At 45.8% G+C, this 24,017-nt stretch overlaps 1 protein-coding gene across 4 annotated transcripts in view; it reads left to right on the top strand.

The window, feature by feature from the left end:
• Nucleotides 1-23,472, top strand: part of dgkh (diacylglycerol kinase, eta) — a 61,216-nt gene extending 37,744 nt beyond the window's left edge. For 2 of the 4 annotated variants that reach the window (XM_061225471.1, XM_061225470.1), the window contains 21 exons: nucleotides 372-480; nucleotides 1,076-1,215; nucleotides 1,691-1,772; nucleotides 2,367-2,458; nucleotides 2,557-2,656; nucleotides 3,093-3,390; nucleotides 4,710-4,844; nucleotides 7,300-7,437; nucleotides 8,025-8,142; nucleotides 8,624-8,734; nucleotides 9,343-9,439; nucleotides 10,059-10,166; nucleotides 10,551-10,664; nucleotides 10,867-11,001; nucleotides 11,405-11,565; nucleotides 11,935-12,040; nucleotides 12,280-12,372; nucleotides 13,323-13,442; nucleotides 13,993-14,098; nucleotides 16,407-16,537; nucleotides 18,449-23,472. In XM_061225471.1, coding sequence (XP_061081455.1) covers nucleotides 372-480; nucleotides 1,076-1,215; nucleotides 1,691-1,772; nucleotides 2,367-2,458; nucleotides 2,557-2,656; nucleotides 3,093-3,390; nucleotides 4,710-4,844; nucleotides 7,300-7,437; nucleotides 8,025-8,142; nucleotides 8,624-8,734; nucleotides 9,343-9,439; nucleotides 10,059-10,166; nucleotides 10,551-10,664; nucleotides 10,867-11,001; nucleotides 11,405-11,565; nucleotides 11,935-12,040; nucleotides 12,280-12,372; nucleotides 13,323-13,442; nucleotides 13,993-14,098; nucleotides 16,407-16,537; nucleotides 18,449-18,535 — 2,581 coding nt within the window. In that variant the 3' untranslated portion in view covers nucleotides 18,536-23,472. The remainder of the gene's footprint in view (nucleotides 1-371; nucleotides 481-1,075; nucleotides 1,216-1,690; nucleotides 1,773-2,366; nucleotides 2,459-2,556; nucleotides 2,657-3,092; nucleotides 3,391-4,709; nucleotides 4,845-7,299; nucleotides 7,438-8,024; nucleotides 8,143-8,623; nucleotides 8,735-9,342; nucleotides 9,440-10,058; nucleotides 10,167-10,550; nucleotides 10,665-10,866; nucleotides 11,002-11,404; nucleotides 11,566-11,934; nucleotides 12,041-12,279; nucleotides 12,373-13,322; nucleotides 13,443-13,992; nucleotides 14,099-16,406; nucleotides 16,538-18,448) is intronic. The other 2 variants (XM_061225472.1, XM_061225469.1) reach the window with 2 other exon arrangements.
• The last annotated feature ends 545 nt before the right edge of the window (nucleotides 23,473-24,017 follow it).

The following is a 24,017-nucleotide window of genomic DNA, read 5'->3' as shown; positions in this document are numbered from 1 at the left end:
GCCCTTAACCCTGCATTGCTCCAGGGGAGGATTGTCTCCTGCTTAGTCTAAAATCAACTGTCGCTTTGGATAAAAGTGTCTGCCAAATGACATGTAATGTAATGCAATATAAAAACTATAACTGCAACGATAACGATGTGAGCATCCACACTGATGAACGATAACATTCCATAAACAGCAGTCATCTGCCATTCTGAACGTGATGCCCTGTAAATTTGTTTGAATTTTGATTGGCTGTCAGTGTTTCATCGTTCACACAGCTGGAGAAAATGGCTCAAAGTGATCCCAACGATTCATTAGAGACGGTGTTAATATTGTGTGGCTGAGGACGATGCTGACGACAGCGCCCTCTTGTGGTTTCTGCCTTTCAGCTTACGGTTGTTCCAAAAGTTTGACAACTTCAGGATCCTGGTGTGCGGGGGAGATGGGAGCGTGGGCTGGGTCCTGTCCGAAATCGATAAGCTGAACCTTCACAAACAGGTAGGCATCAAACGGGCACCGAGAAATATCTCATCCACTAAAGCCAAGCTAGGACAGCCAATTGGACCTGAAGCTAAGCTTCTGTCTCTGGGGTAACCAACGTCCTATTCCCCAAATTTTCACCAAAGTTAAGTTGTAGTGTCAACACCATCTGCAGGAAATTTGGTCTTGGATATTTCAGTCAATGGCAAGATATCATTACTGTACTTATCTGAAGTAGCATCACACGGTTTTGTATCAATAATTTCTTACATGTCATCAGAGCGACATATGCCAATTTCGACTGCTCTGACGCCAACCGTAAAGCTTTATTGCAGGGATCAGCAAGGACTGAGACCAGCAGGTTTTCCACCCTCCCTTTACCTGGGAGTTAGGTGTGAAGACAAATCGGAAGCACTAATTACCCAGCAACATATTTACACACGTGTCATTTTGGTTCCAGGGGTTTTCTGCCAAATTAGCATGCCCCTGAGAATCTCATGAGGACTTGTGACGATGCAGTCCAGTCTGTGTGCTGAATTGACCTGCAGCTGAATGTCGAGCAAAAATAACTCGGGAGGAGTATAACTCAGTGTGCCGTCCCGTGTCCCTGCAGTGCCAGCTGGGGGTGCTGCCCCTGGGGACAGGAAATGACCTCGCCCGGGTGCTGGGATGGGGGCCATCTTGTGACGACGACGCACAGCTGCCCCAGATCCTGGAGAAGCTGGAGAGAGCGAGCACCAAGATGCTGGACAGGTACGGTACTTCTGCCATAAAAGAGGGAGGGTGCGGGGCGGCCTGTAGCGTAGTGGTTAAGGTACGTGACTGGGACCCGCAAAAGTCGGTGGCTCGATCCCTGGTCTGGCCACGATAAGTTCCGCACAGCTGTTGGGCCCTTGAGCAAAGGCCCCTAACCCCACACTGGCTCCTGATTATTCTAATCGACCGCAAGTCGCTTTGGATAAAAGCGTCAACCAATGGTTTCACAGGCTGCCGTATGAGGAGAAGAGGTGCGAACGCTTCCTGTTCCTAATCCGATCAATCGGGGACCACTTTGCGAATGCCTACTTAGATGTATTTAGATGTAGATGGAGAGGGCCTTCAGTGTCGGTGTCTTAGATCCCGGCTAATGGCGTGCCCTCAGTGCAGTGCGCCAGTTTCCACCTCGTCACCAACGGCAGCCAGGGGAATCGGGCTGTGGAGGGTGACTTTCCGCCGCTCTGTGTTCCAGGTGGAGTATAATGACGTACGAGATTAAAATACCTCCCAAGCACATCTGCGCGGTCACCCCGGGAGGGTCTGAGGAGTGCCAGGTATGGAAGAGGTGTTCTTTTTCACAAACACGCCATATTATTGAACACGGTGCATTATTAAACATAACACATTATTAAACATGCCACATTATTAAACACACAACATTATTGAACATGCCACATTAACCACGCAACATTATTAAACATGACACATTATTCAACACCACCTGTTCTTACCCACTGCAGTGACTTAGCTGGTCTTGGGGGTTGGACCGTTTATTTGAGCAAAGAAGGACTCGCCGGAAAATACTTAAATGTTTAAAAGAAAAGAACATTTTACATAAATGGGAAAATCTGTCTCCGTCTGTCTCCTGTCAGAATGGCACAGTTTTAAGGAGCAAAAAAACTGAACAGGCTGTTCACAGGATATGCCAAACCCCAGAGCAACTACAAATAACCAAAATTCTCCCACAAAATGTTGTGTTCTCGTGCATGCACAAAGTAGTGAGGCAAGAACATTTTTCATAGGTTTACTAGCTGTTCCTGTGAATATATGATAATATAATCTTGCACATTTTGTTGTGAGCTCATCGTGAGTATCCTTCGTTCTGAGGTTGTCATTTCTTGATCATCATTTGCTTGCTGCTTATGCAGTTTCAGATTTCAGCCTACGAAGATTCTGTAGCTGCTCACCTCACCAAGATCCTCAACTCAGACCAGCACTCTGTGGTCATATCCTCTGCAAAGTAAGTCATTGGTGCAAATGCATTTGCATTTACATTTACACCACTACGTAAAACCAACAAAGAAAACCCTCTTCCCTTCTCCTCTCCTCCTGTCCCAGGGTTCTGTGTGAAACGGTGAAGGACTTTGTGGCCAAAGTGGGGAAGTCGTATGAGAAAAGCACAGAGAACACCGAGGAAGCGGAGAACATGTCCCTTAAAGTGAGTTCAGCTTCACCAACAGGAGTTTTTTTTCTAGTTGACTTTTGCCAAATAGAGTTTCACCAACTAGAGTATCGCCAACGAGAGTTTTACCTATAAGAGTCTCAGAACAACTGAAGCACACTGATAATGTCCTTTAGGACAATGGCAGCTAGGCTAGTGTCTGTTAGGATCATGTCAGAACGTCGGATCGTGTCAGTTAAGGCAATGTCAGCAAAATGTCAGTTTGGATCGTGTCAGTTAGGACTGCTTTGATTCAATTTCATTTGAGTCCCTTTGTCAGAAATTCATTTTCTTGAGTCCCTCTCGACCAGACATTGTTTCTTGATGGCCCTACTACATTCTGCTGTGTAGCCTCTCTCTCTCTCTCTCACACTCTCACATTCTCCTTCTCTCTGAATGACACCTGTCTGTCTGTCCGTCCGTCCATCTTCAGTGTGCCATCCTCAACGAGAAGCTGGACTCGCTCCTCCAGACCCTGAACACGGAGGCGCAGGCCATGCCCCGCCCGGCCCACACCACCCCGCCCATCGTGGAGGAGGAGCTGGAGGAGGAGGAGGAGGAGGCGGAGTCCGTGGAGGCGCCGAGCGAGGAGTCGCTGTCGGAGCTGAAGGAGAGCGCGGCGGAGAAGAGCTCCGCCCCCCACGCCGTGTTCCGGCCCCGCGAGCAGCTGATGCTGCGCGCCAACAGCCTGAAGAAGGCCGTCAGGCAGATCATCGAGCAGGCCGAGAAAGGTACGGCCCGCCAGCTCACATCCTGCTACCCTGGTCCTGTTAGCCTGCTAGTGCTACCCTGCTAGTGCTACCCCACAACCCTGGTCCTGCTAGCCTGCTAGTGCTACCCTGGTCCTGCTAGCCTGCTGGTGCTACCCCGCAACCCTGGTCCTGCTAGCCTGCTAATGCTACCCCGCAACCTTGGTCCTGCTAGCCTGCTAGTGCTACCCCGTAACCCTGGTCCTGTTAGCCTGCTAGTGCTACCCTGGTCCTGCTAGCCTGCTGGTGCTACCCCGCAACCCTGGTCCTGCTAGCCTGCTAGTGCTACCCCACAACCCTGGTCCTGCTAGCCTGCTAGTGCTAGCCTGCTCCTGCTACCCCGCAACCCTGGTCCTGCTAGCCTGCTAGTGCTAGCCTGCTCCTGCTAGCCTGCTCCTACTAGCCTACACACTGACACCGTGCAGCCTGTAGCCTAGCGGTTAAGTTAGATCACTGGGACCCACAGGATCGGGGGTTCAATCTCCAGTGGAGCCACAATTGAACAAGGCCCTTAACCCCACATTGTTTCCTGCTTAGTCTGATCAACTGTGGGTAAAAAGCCTCAGCTAAATAACATGCATTTGCATTGGTGCAAATCTAATCTAATCTAATGACAAAAAATGGTTCCATTCGGAAGCCTGTGATCCCATAGAAAACCCATATCTAGTTAAAAGGCAAAATGGTTCTTTGTCTGGGAGATCACACAGAAGATTACATAAACAGCTAAAAAGGGTTCTCCGATGAAAGAACCCCTTCCGAACCCTTTTTTTCTAAGAGTATCATCAGCAAATGTATTTATTTATTCAAACAAATCTGGCGTATGGACCCCACTTTCCACATACAAAACCACAAATGAATAGTGACATTTATTTCAAGAAGACATAAAGACCGATAAGGAGGACTGTCTAGGATCAAAGGAGTCACTCTAATCAATCAAATTCAGAGTTTGAAGCATTACATTCAGTAAAGAGAAGAAAACACTGCTTATGGTTTTTGGCTATGATGCTAGTAGTGTCATAGTCATGGGGGGCGGGCATATGTGCAAAGGAAACATGGCATACGTTAAGCAGATGCTGTTATGCAGAGCGACTTACACGCACACAGGACAACTAACGTGTAATTGTTCTCGGTGTTTGGCAATTTTATTACTGACAATCATAGAATGTTTTGATTCTGTCTATTCAAATATCCCATTGACTTCTTAGAAAATTACACCACTGGTTTGCTACTAAAAATGTGAAGAATGTATGTCTCAATGGTACGTCACACACACACACACACCTCTCTCTTTCCCCGTCCAGTGGTCGATGAGCAGAACGCCCACACGGAAGGACAGCAGGATTTGCAGTCGCCCGTCGAGTTTAAAAAGGAGGCCGAGGACGAAGACAAGGACAGCGAGAAGGACGAGAACACCAAAGAACTGGAATCTCCGTCCTGTAGGCGCACCATTACGCTTCCTTAAATACGACTAATACTTACTAGTTCATGCCTTTTGTTTGGAAAAAGTTAGAATTTGTATTGTTCTAGCTACAATGTGCGTTCCCTGACGCATGCTGCGCATGACAGCTAGGTCGCGAGGGAAATGAATTAATCAGGCGGTTGCAGAGGACATAGCCTACGTCAGCGACCAGCGGGAAGTTATGAGTTGGGGTTGGGGTTGGGGGTGGGGGTGTACAGGGAATTCTGATGATATCATGTACAAAGCATCTTTCCCCTGCACCACACAATTGCGTGACACGGTGAGAACCAATTCAAACTGAACAATCGGTGACTTCTCACAAAGTGAGTAAGATTTAACAGAGGGAGAGAGAGATCGTTACGGGCGCACCGCTCAGACAACACAACGCACCAGAACTCTTCGCGCAGAGAGCTAGAGTCGATTCAGGTTATGCGGGACCTGGGTCCAAACCAGTTGAGCGCAACGCACACAAAAAGCACCCCTCCGCACAGCATCGATAACACAGGGCTAACGTAGCTCAACAAACCACAACACACCAATGCGACTAGGTTCAAGAGAAAGGCAAGATCAACTTATTTCAGTCGCCAACGCCAAGACTATTTATCCGCAAACCATGCACGGTGCACATGCGTACCCGACACACGAACATTGAAATAGTGAGACAGTCGCATGTCGCACAACAAACTAAGCATTGGTAAAAACTAAACAAGTTTCTGCACAGCGGCATTTTAAAATAACCCTCTCTTACCGTAGACTGCGGAACCAAGCGCACTCCCGTGCGATGCTCATGATTCACCCATTCCTGCGAAGTTGAAGCCCTTCGACTGGAAAATCCGTTGTTCAGATTTCGGAAAAGGGGTTATCGAATGAAACTAACCTACCAGACATAACGGCTGCTAGCCGAAAGTGCCGTCAGTTACTAAAATAATCCCTCATCAAACTCCGAGGCTAACGCGAGGGTTTCGCCGCGTTTGAATGTTAGCTAGGCTAGTCGTACTGTTGCTAGGTCCAAAAGCAGGGTAAATTTCACGTTAACATGCATTACGTTTTTTCTCCTAGGTTGTATATTTTTTAAGAAATCCGAAATTCGTTCCGGAGGCATTTTTATAGCCAAGTTCGAAGTTTGAACTTGACTGCTCGTTAGGGATGCAGTAACTAATTAACCGGAAACGCGCTTGTGATTGGTCGCAGTAGTTTATTTATTTTTAAGATAGCTAGTGGGCTATCTTTCCATCGCCTACACAAATCCAGTTATTATATACATATAATCGAATTAACTAAAAATCGATTGTTATCATTACGACAATTCTAAGAAGGAGCTTGTGCAGACTTCCCGTGGCTATGATAGAGCAAACACTGCCATCTACTGTAATACATATGAATTACAGCAGAACGCTAAGATCTTTTTTTCTATATATAGATTTAAAAAACAGACAAACACAGATTTGCCAGAACTACATATTGCATTAACTTCCTTGAATGCAAAATGACTTGACTTAGACCACCACTCAGTACGCTTAAATTAGTTAAATAAAATGTCCAGTTAAATTAAAGCAATCAAAATGACTTCTAAAATAAAATTGACCACCTAAGGTTCTAAAGACAATAAAATGAAAATGTAAAGTTCGCTGCTGATGCAGTTGAAGGGATACTTATCAACCAGGAGCATAAGACTATTCTAGTGGGTCTACTTGTAGAAGGGCCTACTTATGTAATTGCATAGTGTATCTCTATCGCAACTTCCATATGCATGTACAAAGCTTTGCAGCCAGGAGTAAACTATGGGAAGTAAATACAAAAATATACAGATGAAGAGATGTATGCAGTCATGAGCTGGTTTATGACCAAGTCACACTAAACACGATATTACGCATAACGCCAGGGTGATGATATCTTATGGATTTGTCATTGTGTAGAGTACAGAGTTCACTTCCTGTTGACGTAAATGCCCGTTTCCTGTTTGTCCAGGATGGGGGATGAGAAGCTGTTTTTGGCTGTTTGTACTCATTAGGTATTCTTGCTCATTCATCCATCTCACAGCTGTTAGACGGCTTTTGTGTTGTTGTTTTTTAATTGTTTTTTTGGGGGTTTTTTTCCGACATGCAGTCCCTTTTGTCTTCACTCTCTGGACGGCCCAATACATTTCCTTTCAAAAAAACAACAATATAAGCCTATAAACAAGACAAGCGTTTCAACAGTTGTTTGATGTAGGTTGTTGGAAACCGTCCTAGTCACACACAGCTGGAGGTCAGTGTGGTTTCTGAGGAAATGTTTTATGATTAAACTGATGGAATAGTGGCTGGTGGGGGAATCCTGATTTGGATTATGAGGCATGTTGGTGCTACATTTCAGCTCTAGGTGAAAGATCTTAGTACTGGACATTTTACGTAATGAAATGATTGGTTGATGGATGATGATGTCGTTTTTTCCAGCAGCGAAGACCACGCCCTGCTCCCCCACTGAGCGTCACATGAGTCGCAGTAACCAATCATGCGGCTCCTTCTCCATCCCCCACTTCACCACCAGCAAGGAGAACCTGCCTGTGCTGAACACACGCATCATCTGCCCTGGTACGTCACGTGCACACACCCATATCATCTGCTCTGGTACCACACGCACACACACCCACACACTCAGACACTCTCATCTGCATCATCATCTGGTACGACACGCACACACAGTCACTCGCATCATCTGCCCTGGTATGACACACACCCAATCATCTGCCCTGGTACCACACACACACACTCACAAGCATCATCTGCCCTGGTATGACACACACACACACACACACACACACACACACACAGGTATCATCTGCCCTTGTACTGAGAGAGACACACTAACACACACACACCTGTATCATCTGCCCTGGTACGGAGACACACACATGCACACATGGCCATACACACACACACACTCACACACACTCACACACACTCACACACACTCACACACACTCACACACACTCACACACACACACACACTCACACACACTCACACACACTCACACACACTCACACACACACACACACGCACTCACACACACTCACACACACACACACACACACACACACACACACACACACACACACACACACACACTTGCGCAGTTCCCCATTCAGTCCGGGTGCATCTGTGTGTTTCTCTGCCCAGGCTTACGGGCTGGTCTGGCCGCCTCCATTGCTGGCAGCTCCATCATCAGCAAGATGCTGCTGGCCAACATTGACCCGTTCGGTGCCATGCCCTTCATCGATCCCGACCTGGACTCGCTGTAAGGCTTCCTCAGCTCCGTGGTCCAGGTTACGTTTAGAGAGGCGACAACAGGAGGGCTATCTGTCATTGTCGAAGTCAGGATTTATTACATTTTTCACATTAAACTTTGTATAGCACTTTTGACAGAAGACTGTCACAGACACTTTACAGAGTAACAGAGGAGAAAAGATAAAATTGAGCCCCCAGATTCAGTGATATTCACCACTGCTGTTGTTTTCTCTGTTTAGGCATTCATTTTCATATTTCATATTTAAAAAGCTGTGATGTTGTCATTTACAGTGCAGAATCAAATTCATAGCATGGCGCTGCAGATGAGTCATCCCCTGACCGCAATCTGTCCTTTTATAGCGTTGAGCTTCTACCTCCTCTCCTCAGCTGAACTCTGGGCAGTGACACAGGAACTGTGTGTTTTTAATCATGAGATTTAAACCGGCTCTGACCCCTATGTAACCTCCGTGTGACCTCTGTGTGCCTGGCAGAGAGGGTTACTCGGAAAGGTGTGTGATGAATAACTACTTTGGGATCGGACTGGATGCCAAGATCTCCCTGGAGTTCAACAACAAGCGGGAGGAACACCCGGAGAAATGCAGGCCAGATCTCTTTCCTCTTCCCCTCTTTCTCCTTTCATCCTTCCCTTTTCTGCTTTCTGCATTAGTCTCCAACTTATCCGGCCAAGTCGCAGTTTTGTTTGACCCCATTGCACTTTGCACTTTGCCCTTTGAATAATACATGACTTGCACGATGGTTCTTGCAGTACATATAGGCTCATTTCAGCCAATGTCAATCTCAGTGTGTTGGACACAATCGCAGCATGTTGCACATAATTGTGGTTGTGTTGTGATCCCTGCTGTGAAACCAAGTGATGCCAGCTTGTCAGCTTGAAAATTCAAAACATAGCTTGAGCTGGTCAAACCATGTTCAGCTTGGAGCTGGTCTGAACTGGTCAACCAGCTACCAGCTGTTTCAAAACCTAGCTTAGCAGGGATTCTAGTGACTAAAGATATGAACATCAGAATTACGCTTGAAAAAAAATTAAACATTTGTATTTTCTTTATGTTCTGATGTATTCTTCGGCTGCTGACATGTGACCATCCCATGGCTGCTCCAATTATCGTTAACGAAAGAGTGCTTAATGAGAGTAATTATCCAGGCTCTTGATGAGCATTTCTGATTTCTTATCCGATTGTAATTCCTGCAGGAGCCGCACCAAGAACATGATGTGGTACGGCGTGCTGGGGACCAAGGAGCTGCTGCAGAGGACCTACAAGAACCTGGAGCAGAAGGTGCAGCTGGAGGTGAGGTGGCCATTTTGTTAAAGTGGGATTACTACTGCAGAGAGCTGTGTGGAGAGGCGGCGATTTTGTCACAGTGGGATTACTACACTCTCAAAAAAAAATCCCTGCTGTAAAATCCAGCTATGGCAGCATGGCCATCTTGGAAATTGAGCTGGCCAACCAGCTACCAGTTGAGTTGTGAGCTGGTCAAACCTTGTCAAACTGGGAGGTGGTCTGAACCGGTCAACCAGCTATCAGCTGTTTCAAAACCTAGGTTTTTTCAGTAGGGTGGGGTGGTATGCTATTTCGGAAGTTGATGTATTCTTAAAGGGTTCCAACTGTATCTGTATGGTCACACTTGGACTCAGAACCATGCTGTCCTCTCAGGTCCTCTTCACACTTGTACTTGTGTTTGATCTGCACTTTGTTGTACGTCGCTCTGGATAAGAGCGTCTGCTAAATGCCTTGTAATGTAATGTCATGTAACCACAAGTGTTGCACTTTGTCTTCACAAACACTATTGACATTGATCACTGAACTTACCAAACTGTGTTTGTGGTTAAAGACAAATGTTGATTAAATCTGAGTGCGGGGTGATACGAGGAGACTCACAGATGACCCCTGGGTTTGTCCCCTGCAGTGCGACGGGCAGTACATCCCCCTGCCCAGCCTCCAGGGCATCGCCGTGCTCAACATCCCCAGCTACGCCGGCGGCACCAACTTCTGGGGCGGCACCAAGGAGGACGATGTGAGCACCGTGTTTTTTCCCTCAGTTTAGCCAATTCTTCATGACCATACGAGCATTCAGCTTGTCTTTCCGGTTGTTAGTGAGCAGGAAGACTCAGATCAGACTCTGAGTTATTGCATTCATGGATAGAAAAATTATATATCAATAAACCCAATTGGATACTGGATATGAAAGAGTTAGTCAAAGCTCATTCCTGAAAATGTCACGTAGTAGCACCCTCTAGTGGGATAAAAAAAATGAGCACAGTAGCCTGTACTTCATGCATTGAACATGATTGGCAGCACCCTTTGGCCATAGTACTAAGGACTGTTATAATGTGCTGTTTATAGTTTATGTGATACATTAAAGCAGCTCTGATCTTTTGTGATTTTCACATTTTTACAGATCTTTTGCGCGCCGTCGTTTGACGATAAGATCTTGGAGGTGGTCGCTGTGTTCGGCAGCATGCAGATGGCAGTGTCCCGGGTCATAAAACTCCAGCACCACAGGATCGCACAGGTGAGCGACAGCACAGGTAAATATCCTTATGTCAGGCTAGCACAGGTGAGCTTCTCCTGAAGTTACAGCACAGGTAAACGTCCTTATGTCACAGCACAGGTGAGCTTCCTTACGTCAGGCTGGCACAGGTGACCTCCCTTATGGGGGTGGTTGCCATGGCAGCACACTAACGGGCGTGTCCGCTCTGACCCCTCCCCCTCAGTGTCGCTCGGTGAAGATCACCATCCTGGGAGACGAGGGCATGCCCATCCAGGTGGACGGGGAGGCCTGGATCCAGCCCCCCGGGATCATCAAGATCCAGCACAAGAACCGCGCTCAGATGCTGACCCGCGACCGGGTGAGGGGGGGGGGGGGGGGGCAGGGTCGATGGGGCAGTCCGGAAGGTTGGTCGTTCAAGCCCCACTGATCCACACAGCTGTTGGGCCCTTGAGCAAGGCCTTTAACCCCACATTGCTCCATTGCAAAGTCAAGTCAACGATGAAATCATCAGCTAAATAGCCGCAATGTAATGTTGGAAAACAGACCCAAGGCTTCTTTGAGAACATTTGAGGGAGAGAGTGTCAGTCTGCACCAGTGGAAGCACACACATACAGAATTCAGTGATTTGGGCCAGCCTAAAGCCACCAGTGGTGTACATTACTCGTGAGAACCAGAGAGGGCGGTGCAGTGTAGCTCGGCAGTGAGGTGTGTTGTAATGCGTGTTTTGAGCCTTGTTCCTTTCCGTGTTCACGCGCGCTCAGGCGTTCGAAAACACGCTCAAGTCCTGGGAGGACAAGCTGAAGTACGACAAGCCCCCGGTGCGCCCCCACCTCTACTCACAGCAGTCCGTCGACCTGGCAACCGAGGAGGAGGCGGGGCTTGTGCAGGCGTGCGCCCGCGCTGCCGAGGAGCTCATCACCAGGTAAGGCCCCGCCCCCCTGGCCAAGCCCCGCCCCCGGACCCTGACAGACAGGTTTACATGTTTTTTTAAGACTCCTTATCCAGACAACTTCACAAGAACTAGCCCGAAATAAGAGACGGTGGAGCACACTGGTAGAGGACAGCAGAGAAGCTACCTGGATGTTCTCCATGCGGATTCCTGGGCGTAGTTTGACACAGTGTAATCCCCTGCGGTGATGCGGTGAAAGGTGTCGGCGGACTGTTCCTTCTCACCTCCGACCTTTGACCTCGCTGCTTGTGTCACTGTCCAAACCGACCTTTGACCTCGCTGCTTGTGTCACTGTCCACACCGACCTTTGACCTTCTTTCCGTTTGTGTCGCTTGTCTGAAGGATCTGCGAGGCGGCCAAGACCAACGGCCTCCTGGAGCAAGAGCTGGCCCACGCCGTCAACGCCTCCTCTCACGCCATCAACAAAACGCACCCCAAATTCCCCGAGGTGAGAGAGAGACCCCCCCACCCCCACACACACACACACACACACACACACAATACCCCCCCAAACCACGACCTCCTGACCTCATCTGACAACACTACAAAGCCTATCGGCAAGACACTAGAGAGCCTTTTCACCACTTCTCCCTCCTGCAACAGTGCAAGTGGGCGGGTGGATGCTTTTTTGATTGGTCGTCGCTGTGAAGGCGAGCTTGCTGATTGGCTGTTTCCTGGTCTCCACAGAGCCTGAGCAGGAACACAGCCATGGAGGTGGCGAGCACTGTGAAGGCCCTGCACAACGAGACCGAGTCCGTCCTGCTGGGGAGGGTGTCTCTGGTGAGTGGGGCTCCCCTATAGCACCGATTTATGTTATTACAGCTGCTATTACCATGTTATTACTATACCAAGGTACAGCACTAGATCTGCTATTACCATGTTATTACTGCAATTGTACAGCACCAAACCAACACCACTTCTGCTACTAAACACCCCCTTTAGCACTGAGCTAACAGTTCTGTTATTGCGGCTGTTATTACTACATTATTACTATGTAAGTATACAGTACTCGATCTGCTATTACTGCATTCGTACAACACCACTATTATTACAATACAACACCCCCTATACGCACTGAGCCAATGGCAGTTCTGTTATAACGGTTGTCATTACTATGGTATTACTGCCATTTTACTGCGCTGGCACCAGTTCTGCTCTTACCATGTTATTACTGCGATCGTACAGCACCAAATCAACACCACTTCTGCTATTACAATGTTATTAATGCTTTTATTCAGCATTAGATCTGTTATAGCCACGCAGTTATAGCTGTGGTGAGTTTGCGCTCAGGGCTGTGTGTGTGTGTATGAGTGTGTGTGTGTATGTATGTATGTATGTATGTATGTGTGTGTGTATGTATGTATGTGTATGTGTGTGTATGTATGTATGTGTATGTGCGTGTGTATGTATGTGTGTGTTTGTGTGTGTGTCTGTGTATGTACGTATGTGTGTGTATGTGTGTATGAGTGTGTGTGTGTGTGTGTATGTGAGTGTGTGTGTGGATGTATGTGTGTGTGTGTGTGTGTGTGTGTGTGTGTGTATGTATGTATGTATGTATGTTTGTGTGTGTATGTATGTTTGTGTGTGTATGTATGTGTGTGTGTTTTTGTGTGTGTGTGTATGTGTGTGTGTTTTTGTGTATGTATGTGTGTGTGTTTTTGTGTGTGTGTGTGTGTGTGTGGGTGTTGCTGTGCCAGAGACTCACAGGGTGGGGGGGTGTTTCTCTGCAGCAGCTGGACCCCCCCCATGAGGAGCTGCTGTCCGGTGCGCTGCAGAGTGTGGAGGTGGAGCTGGGGAAGCTGGCGGAGATCCACTGGCTGTACCACATCCTGCAGCCCAATGACGAGGAGGTGAGCCCCCAATCCAGCACCTTACCCTAACCCTCACCCCCCCAATCCAGCACCTTACTCTAACCCAAACCCCAACCCAGCACCTTACCCCAACCCTAACCCCCCCAATCCAGCACCTTACCCCAACCCAAACCCCCCCAATCCAGCACCTTACCCTAACCCTAACCCCCCCAATCCAGCACCTTACCCCAACCCTAACCCCAACCCAGCACCTTACCCCAACCCAAACCCCCCCAATCCAGCACCTTACCCCAACCCAAACCCCCCCAATCCAGCACCTTACTCTAACCCAAACCCCCCAATCCAGCACCTTACTCTAACCCAAACTCCCTCAATCCAGCACCTTACTCTAACCCAAACCCTCCAATCCAGCACCTTAACCCAACCCTAACCCCAACCCAGCACCTTACTCTAACCCAAACCCCCCAAACCAGCACCTTAACCCAACCCAAACCCCAACCCAGCACTGTACCCTCACCGTAACCCCCCCCTCCGCTGACCTTTCACCTTGTGGAGGCGGGAGGAGTGATGCTTTGACCTTCCCTCTCAGGGTCATGACCTTGAGTACGGCAAGAGGCACAACCGCAGTGCCATGTTCCGTATTGTCCCCAAGTTCAAGAAGGAGAAAGCCCCCAAGAAGTCCAGCCCGCAGTCAGGTAAGGACGTGTCCGCATGCTCCCCCCAAAACAAGCGCAGACACACTCACACACTCGCAATCATTGTCCAATTATAGCCAGTGAGTGATTCAGGCACTACATCCTTACAACATAAAATACCAAGATGAGAGTTGCCCAAGGCTCTTTCCAATCGCTTATTTTTACCTAATTTTCTTTCCTCCTTGCTTCCTTGCTTCCTTTCCTGGCTCCACCCATTGGAAGAGGCAAGGAAAGGAATAGAGGAAAGCACACAAGGAAGGAGGAAACAAGGAAATGTGCATTAGGCAAATTGAATGTCTTAGCTCTTTCAAGTGTCAGTTTGAAGCTATGTCAACTACCTGACATGGCCGATGGGGAGAGGTCGAGCACTCATACGTCACATATTCTTAAAATTTACTTTGGCAAAGGTTGCACTTGCGTTTCCTTGCTCAAGAATCCTTTGGCGGCCTCCTAGCTCCTCCCTCCTAGCTCCTTCAAGGAGCATTTAACAGGTTGGAATGTCCTTAAAGATGGCGGACCTTGATCGATTTCCAGGTTAGTCAAAGAATGAGGAGACAGGGAAGGGTAAAACAAGTGATTGGAATTTGCCGCCAGTGTTCTGTGATGTCATCCAGTCCTCACGTTAACACACTACCATTAATGAACATGCCCAACACACTTCCTCTGTACAAGATGTTGTCCTTTGACCTGGAAGTAGTCAACCAACTCTGGATACAGAAGGCACAAATTCCAGGCCATCTCATAGACCAGGGCTTCTCAACCTTTGTCCTAGACGGCCGCGGGTAGTCTGCTGGTTTTCATCATTTCTCAGCACTTATCAATTCATCAATGAAAACAAGACATAATGCTGATGACATAATGTCACCTCCTCAACTGGTTTCTTGGGTCTGAATTGGTTACTGATTTGAAGGTAAAAACAGTACCCACCAGCAGACACACTCTGGCCTGGGAAGACCAAGGCTGACAAGGCAAAACTGGTTTAGGTAAGATGTAGTACAGTTAATGTCCACAGCAAGGGTGTCCAATCATGTGCCATGGAGGACCGAGTGTATGCAGTGATTGGTTGGAATGAAAACCTGCATACTCTCGGGTCTCCATGGGACATGATTGGGCACCCCTGGTCTACAGCAAATACCACCGAACAAGACTGAACCAAAACAAACAGCCCTTTTAAGCACTGCTACTTCTATACTGAATGTCATCAACACAAGTTCAAGTTTGGATATACAGGAGTTTGCGTGCAGAAAGGATACGAAGCGTGTGCCTTTAGTCCAATCTTCACCTCGTTGTCCAGGTAGGTTTCGTTTGCATAGTTTACTTCCTCGTAGCTAAAACAAATGTCATCTACTTTGAACATAAAAACCAAGGATACGGTACACCAATCAACAGACACCGCTCTAGACTCTCAGAAAAAATGGTTCCAAAAGGAACCCTGTGATTCCATATGAAGAACTATATGAAGTTCAAGGGTTCCTCGTTGGGCAAAATGATTCTTTGTCTGGAAGTTTCCTTCACACTTCACACCTACAAAAGAGGGTTCCATAAAGAATGGAAAAGGGTTCCTCTTTGAAGACAAGCCAAATAACCCTTTTTTCTGGGAGTGTATGCTCTCCCCACAGTATAGGTGGCAGTCAGGGCATGTGTGTTTTATGAAAAAATATTAAACCCGGGTGCTCAGAACTAGTGACTGGACTGAGCGACAGCCAATCCCTGACCTCGATAGCCTGAGGGGTGGGAGGCGGCTTCTACGGCTGGGTGGGAGTGGTCGGGTGGGTTAGCCCCGCGCCAACACGTGACAGAGACTTGACAGTAACCTAGACTGCACAGGCTTCAACCCCTTCCTCTCCCTCCTACTTCCTGTTTGGTTCCGATTGGTGGGATGTCCCCGCATGCTAGCGACCCTAGGCCTGTCGGAAACGACCTCCTAACCCCCGTTTCTGCCAGCCTCCTGTTTCGAAACGACCTCCTAACCCCCGTTTCTGCCAGCCTCCTGTTTCGAAACGACCTCCTAACCCCTGTTTCTGCCAGCCTCCTGTTTCGAAACGACCTCCTAACCCCTGTTTCTGCCAGCCTCCCGTTTCGAAACGACCTCCTAACCCCTCTCTTCGCCAGCTGCTGCCGCCTCTCCTCCTCCTCCCTCTGTTTTTCCACTCCTTCCTTTCCCTTTCTGGTTGTTTCCCTCTCTCTCTCTCTGTCTCTCTCGCTCTCTCTCTCTCTCCGGGGCTGACCCCCCCCCCCCCCCCGGTGGTGGTGTGTGTCTGAGGGGGCCAGCGGGCACTGAGGGGGCTTCTCGCTCTTGCTTGTGTAGTGGAGAGGTGGGGCACTGAGGAGGTGACGGCCTGGCTGGAGCAGCTCAGCCTGGGGGAGTACAAAGACACCTTCACCCTCCACGACATCCGCGGCTCAGAGCTCCTACACCTGGAGAGGAGGGACCTGAAGGTATACCAACCCCCCCACCCCCCCCCCCCCCCCACCCCATCCACTGTGCCTCACTCTACCCCATAGTCTCAACTCTCGACTTCTCTCTTACTCTCTCCCTGTCTACCTCTCTCTGTCTCTTTCTCTCGGGTTCCCTGTGTGCTGTTGTCGGCTGCACTGCTCTGCTTGGCTTCCGTGTAATCTCTGTGGGACTGCAGACTCCCTTACTGACCCCTGTGTGACCGGCGAGAGTGTGCAGGGTGGGTGGGTGGGGGGGTGGGGCAGGGGGGGGCAGGGGGCAGGGGGCAGTTTAGGCAGCAGAGGAACTGCAGCCCTGCCTCATGCAAGCGGACAGAAGCATCGGTCAGACTGTGGTGTGGCGCTCAGAGAGATTGGAAAACGAGCAGCGGGGAGCGACAGCCCCGTTGCTGTCAACACGAGACTCAGCTGTGAGATCTGGCCCCCGCTCATGGTCCCCGCTCCTTGCACAAGAACATCACTGAACACGTGACAGAAACACCAGCCGGCAATGCAGAAATGGATCCACCAGACACCCGACCTGAGTTGAAGTCGGTGAACGTTCGCGGGGAACTACGTTTGCCGTGAACAGATTCTGTTCAACGTTTTCAAAATGAACATTCCATTTAGTTTAGCCACCAACGGCCTCTTAATACGAACGGAAGTGACCGAAGATTTTAGAGGATAGGCGACTTAGGTCTCACAATCCTAGCTAGCTGCTTACCTGGGATAAAAAAAAACAAAACAGAACAAATATTACATTGATTATAGTGCATCATAACAACCAAATGTTCTCTCGGCGTCCTCCCGATTGGCAGCCATTTTAGTTCACAGTGCACTACCTTTTCGAGCTGTTAGCTCACGACAGCTAATATTTGTGGCGAGCAGAAAAAAGTGTGAATATGTTGGCGATTGTGAGATAACATTAGCCAACTTTAGCCATCCTCAACGCACGTCACAAGGACCACAGGACACGTGTGATGAAATGGGGTGGACAGTTAATTTTAAACAGACCAGAAATGAGCACTCAAAACACCAAAAAGGCAAATGAAATGGACGTTGACATCAAAACATAGGCAAAGACTGTTCCGTTGTAGAAATGTAAACAGGTAGTGGCTTCTGTTTATACTGAACTAAGAGGATGTTAACACTAATGTGCTGTCCTTTCTTTTTAATGTAACTTATCACTCATAATAACAATAATACTTTATAGACAATAACATTGAACGCTTTCAGTTAAAGAGACTGTGTGGATGTCAATGAAAACCTCTCTTTTTGCCCTGAAGCTGGATATACAGCACAGGACATACACAGCCTGTAACGTGTGTTACTCTGCAATGTTTGAACATCTCTGCCAGGAAAGCTAGTCGATGATAATGTGGTTAACAGGTTCTAAAATGGCCGTGCGCTCCTGTGGTTTGGTCTAGCATTTGAGATGGAAATTGAAAACCCCATTTACAATACAAAGCAGAGCAGAGCGGTTCACCCAAACTGTTGCATTCTGTGAAAGCATTGTTTTGCTGAAATGGGTTCTTTATGGAAGACATTTAAAACAATCCCATGTATGATTGAATGAGCTCTTTATATTGTCACTCAAGAGAAATCATGATTTTATCTTATACCGCGAATTGGCAAATTGCAAGTTTTAGTATCGGTGCAATTTCTTCTTTCACAAGAGTCTGGCCACATTTTTTCCATTGATCCAGCCCTGTAGATTCAGCCAGGGTAGCCAAGAATTGTTTTTTAACCCATGTCCAGATCATCTATGCTTGAGGCTGTCAAAATGGCTGCTGTAATGTTCCCATCATCAGAACCTACGCAGTCCAATTGAGTCTGGTTTCCTGTCTGGCGGTGAGGCTGCCGTTAGGGTTAAATAAGTCTCGCTCAAGTGGTGATTCACTCCTGTCCCGGCAGGATCTGGGGATATCGAAGGTCGGCCACATGAAGAGGATCCTCCAGGGAACTAAGGAGCTGGCCAAGGCCACGCTGGTCGACCTGTGAGTCGGGAAGAACAGGAGGAGTGTGGGTTCCCCCTGCTGGTCCCCTCCCTCCTACCGCTGAAACGGAAACTTCCGGAAGCTCCAGAGCCTTGGGACGGGAAGTCTGAGAGGGAATTCTCCTGCCGTGTCGCTGGAATCAAAACTTGGAACGGGATGTTTTGTTGTTTACAGAAGGTACTGGTGCCAAATAAAAAATTGAGTTTGAGTGAAAGAGTTGGCATATAGGATATGGAGAGAAAGAGAGACAGAGAAAGAGAGAGAGAGAGAGAGAGAGGTATAGATCTTAACAAAAAGCCATTCTACCGTTTCCCACACGTGGCATAATCAGGTATGCAACTGTTGACAGGCTCAGTCCTAAAAATGAAGAAGAAAAAAAAAAGTAGCAAATCAGGACTTCCATGTGAAGTGCACTGTGTGGGGCCTTACAGGGCTATCACCCTGCGCCCCCACACTGCCTTCAAACAGACCACTGAGACGGGACGGGGGGGGGGGGCACCTTGTCAAAACACCATTTCTCCACAGACCCGTTTATATCACACTAATGCAGAAGTAGGGGGACACACACTGCAAATTAACCCAACCCCCCCCCCAAAACATCTCCTTAAACCAGAACTAATGATGCATGGTTTGCCTTGCTTGACTTGGATATCTATTTTACTGCATGATTATTGTCAGATTTTTTTTAATGTACAAGCTACACTTGAACAAGTTTTTTATGGATTTAATGTCATTTCCATTTGTTACTACTGAAGTCGCCTTCCACTCATAACCAAGCCCTTTTTCTATCCTTTGCATGGAACCTGGTTGTCAAGGAGCTGTGTTCTGTGATGTCATCTGTGCCATATTTTCAAGGTTATTTATTGTATAACGTGCTTTATCGATAGTGTTCCAGTCCTCCTTATAAGCATTTATTAGAGGAAAGTTAAGAACCTGGAGTTATTAGTCAAATTATATGATTTCACGCTATTAACTTGTGCGTAGTTGTGAAAATCTTCACCAAAGTGAATGTCCTGATAATTTTATTATTTTTTGACAGAACCCGTTTCCCCACTAGTTTTTGTGCTGAAATTCCAATTTTGTATGGACAATACTTGAAAGAACAAAAAGCAAGGAGTTGCTGTGCTTTGAAAACTATAAAAACGAAAGACAAAATAGGCAGTTTTAGGTCTTATGCAAGTTAAGTTTTTATGACAACAAAGTAAAATTGAGCAATTTATTAATTGGACTTGATTAAATGGATAACTCAACCATCTCAGATAAGTGTTACTAAAATAAGGTAGCTAAAATACAATAGGTGGTGCACTTCACTGATTTTCAACATTTCACAAAGTAATGATATTTTAAGTAGGAATAGGATGTAGGTTTTGGTTAAAGTGCTACACTTCTGCAGCGTGTATATGTGGCTTCACTGGAAAGTGCTCGGAGCAGTAGGAAATTAATGAGACACTCTGATCTAAATGATAATAAGTTTGGGTATTTACAGGGTATATTTAAGTGCGATAGTAAGGTTTTATATTTAATAAGAAGTGAATCCACTTTGATATTATAGTTATAAGCCTTTATAGTTTTCATATATATATATATATATATTATAAACAGCTCACACATTTAATTGTGTGTATTGCACCAGAACACCATTATTAATTATTAATTGTAGGAATCTGCTCTTTGTTTGATATTGTAGAATTCTGAAGGTGCAATATTGTAATAATTTACTTTAATGCCATTGGTCTCGCTATTGATCAAAATGTGATATTTTTCTGTGGAAGTCTAAACGAGCGTTTTGTAAACTGCTCTCCTCGATTGATGCGATAAGGTAGATGGTTCAAAATGCTTCCAAAAGCTCATTGTTATTCTTGTTGAGTTGTGCTTCCTAGACTTAAAACACATCCGGCTAAATGTTTTCTAGCCCAGATGGAAAACACACAAACACGCACACACACACACATAAGCTCTGTCGGATGCAGTTGGCGAAGACATTTTTACTTTGTGTATTTAATCGAAATATCATGCTCTGCGCACTGAAGTTAAACGGACTCCGCTACTGTTAACCTGCGCAAGTGGTTATACTGCGATTTCCCTGCAGAGGGCGCCCGTGTAGCACTATAAGGGAGAAAAAGTCCTATTAAGAGACAGGAGTTGCTTCCATCTTCTCATGTTTGAGACTACTAAAGAATATGCAGATTGTTTCAATATCACAATGTGCTTTGACTGTAGGGTGCAATGTCATGGATGGAACTTTTACTTTTCCATCACAAGAATAAGAAGGGAAGGGTGTGTTTAAAACTACATGATGGTGTACAGTAATCCACTGACGTAATCATAATGACGTTATGCTATGCCCGTCGGTTTTCAGTGCTGAAACTAATAGCCTAAATTAAGCAAGAGACTCAGATAATTAGTGCTAAAGTAAGGAACACAGAATGGGTGTATGAAAACACCACTATGCAGTGATCTGTGTACCTCCTCGAGCTACTGTCTGGCAGCTGACGTTGAATATCAAATATAATACCTGAAACACTGATATGAGTAAACTGCATGGAAGTGTTACGGATATTGACAATAAAAATAAGACATTTTCTGATTGCTGGACTTATAGCCTGGGGAAAACTCATGTCTTCATGGGTTTTTCCATTCTTTTTAAACACAGATTTAAAAATCCCCAACACATAATTTAATTTCCGTTTGAATCCAAGAGGCAGAATTATCTGATGGTCACAGAGGGTTACGTTTAGTCATCAAAGTGTGTTCATATCCATTGAATCTCGTGTGAAAGACTCGCAGAACAATCTGTGTTCAAGACTCAAATTTCTTAAGCAGCATCTTTAACTGTATCTTGATCTTGATCTTGTATCACATTTCAGAAGAAATACGACAGTAGCAACAATGATCCAGTTTTTATATACAAGCACAAATATGTTAATTTCTTAGTTGAAAGTCTTTTCCAGTTTTCTCTCCAGTAGTTATCAGGCTTGGCCCAACAGGTGTGTTTTTAATGTTGAACACAGACCCGTTAGTCTAAGTGTGACTTCGAGAGGCTTGAGGGGGAATTATAGGAATTAAAATCATGCAAGGAAGGGTTTCAGACATGGACATGTGGCTGGGTCCTCTTCAGAAACCTGCAGGTATGGACTCAGTTCTGTTGAAACATCTCTGGGAATTCTTTAAAAAATTATGTGGAATAATTTATTGTCAAGTAAATTCAGAGCTTCAAATAATTATTACTGGAGAAATGGAGTAATATGTCACTGCTTAATCCAAGGCCTGTTTCTAAGTCTCCCCTTTTGAAGTGAATCTCTCCCATCTGACTAGGAAACATAAAAGCCCATTCCAAAAACCAAATGTGACTTGGCGTGTGTAGACATTTGGGAAAAACTACTGAAAGAGTCATTATTTCTATTGACAGGATTAAGTGCGTTTTCAAGCAGGCCTTATTTTGGCACGAAACGGAACGGTAATCAAAGCCACACCGGGCCATAAATATTTCTGCGAAGTGGTCTGCAAACACTTTCTAGTCTTCTAAATATTATGACCCATTCTGTACACACTGAATATTTCCTCCTACCGATAGCTAGATTCACAACCAAAGATGCAGGTGAAACGCATACAAGTAGCAACAGTTGTGCTTCACAAAAATAGCTATTCTTATTCTTATATTCTTTAGGGAATGCTCAGATTTCAATGTAACTTTTCCAGGCTTTAAAAAAAAAATAAAAAATAAAAAAAAGTTTCTAAAATGAGTGAAAATACGGAGTTTTATCTTTGCACACAAGCCAGGGAGACGAACTGAATTCCCAACTGTGGGATTTTTCCAGTGATAAGGAAACTTTAGACACAGCTGCAGTCGGACTGAGGAAACGTCACCTTGATCACTGTTTGCTGTGATTCAGGAGATATGAAATCCTCAGTTAATAACATCGCCCTGTGCCTTAACCCAGCAAGGCACCGCTTCCATTCTGTGGCTCAGTAATGGCCAATAAGGCCTGTAGGTGAGGGCTGCATCACAAGAGTTTAAAATGGATGCTTTACATTTCTAATTATGTGTGTGTGTGTGAGACACTGGATGCTGTATCACATATTTCTGCCAGTCCGGACAGTGTAATTTAAGTCTAAATATATCCTATTCACCTTTGCATTTCAGCAGTTCTTGTTTTATTATCGTTTTGTTTTGGTTTTTGTATTTTGTATTTTATTGCCAAAATGGGACCCACTCTTATTTGTTGGTTCTTTGTTTTCTGTTGAGATGTTAGCTCAGTTTGTTTCTCCTTTAAGAAACTTTACTGCCATTATGGTCCCATACTTCAGTGAACATTTCAGCGCACGCACCTCATAAAGACTGATGGAGCTCGAGTGGACTGAATAATATGTGTGAATACCTGCCCAACACTGATCTGATTAATGATTCTGGTAACGTTTATGTTTAAAATATAAAAATGAAATTAAAAGCTGCAAAACTGCCTGGTGTGAAAACCACCCCGTATGAGGATGTTTAAGAACAGGATAACATACTCTGACACGCTTTCTAATACGGAGAATGAGGTGAGGTTCATTTGTTTACATTCCGTTTACAATGGCACAGATTAATTTTTAATATTCTGTATAAGTATATTCCATATTTGCATATTTATTGCCTAAGATTAAACAAACCAATGTGTAATGTGTTTTCACCTTTGGAATATAATGTTACAGTAACTTGTATAGATATAAGGGTGACTTTGGTAAAGTAGTACTTTTTATGACTACTAAGTGACTGTTTTCTGTGCCTTTTTATTGTAGAATGCATGGTTAACTATTTATTACAATATGGAAGTCACTGAGATGTGTATTTTTGTATTCTTATTAAATTAATGGTTCAACTTTGTTGTACATTTTGAGATGCCTTAATGCAAAAGGCTCCTGGTTAATATCTTCCTACTTAAATAAAACAGAATGCATTAATTGTTTGTTCTTGTCTTTCCTGCATTAATTATTATATGCCCTTAATATCTATTACATTTCACAGGAGCACAGACAGTGGGCTCCAGAATTATATAAAAATATAAAATTAAGATCTAATATTAAGAACTATATTGTGTCATTCTATCACTTCCTGTTTCACTTGAGTATACAAATTAGGTAGCAAGCATGCAAAATCCCTTTGCCATCCACCAGAATGGGAAAGGCTAAAGAAAAAATAACAGAAGACTTAGATAGTAATTGACCATCACAAGTCAGGTAATTGGTAAAAAACAAAAATAAAAAACAATGGTTAATAGTTAAAGATACGATTTAGTACTAGAGCAATAATAATAAAACAAAGTTAAAACACATGTGATGGTGGCAAACTTGCCAGGAAGAGGACTCAAGTGCAAGTTGTCTCCATGGATGGTAACGAAGGCGAAGGTGGCCATAAATAACTGTTAGAAATCTGTCTCTGATGCCAATATGCCCGCTGGCCACACAGTATTGTAACATAGTTGGTATGATTGAAGAACAGCGGCTGG

This window comes from Conger conger, chromosome 17 (assembly GCF_963514075.1).
Source record: "Conger conger chromosome 17, fConCon1.1, whole genome shotgun sequence".
Lineage (NCBI taxonomy): Eukaryota > Metazoa > Chordata > Actinopteri > Anguilliformes > Congridae > Conger > Conger conger.
This window is presented reverse-complemented; position numbering and strand designations above follow the sequence as displayed.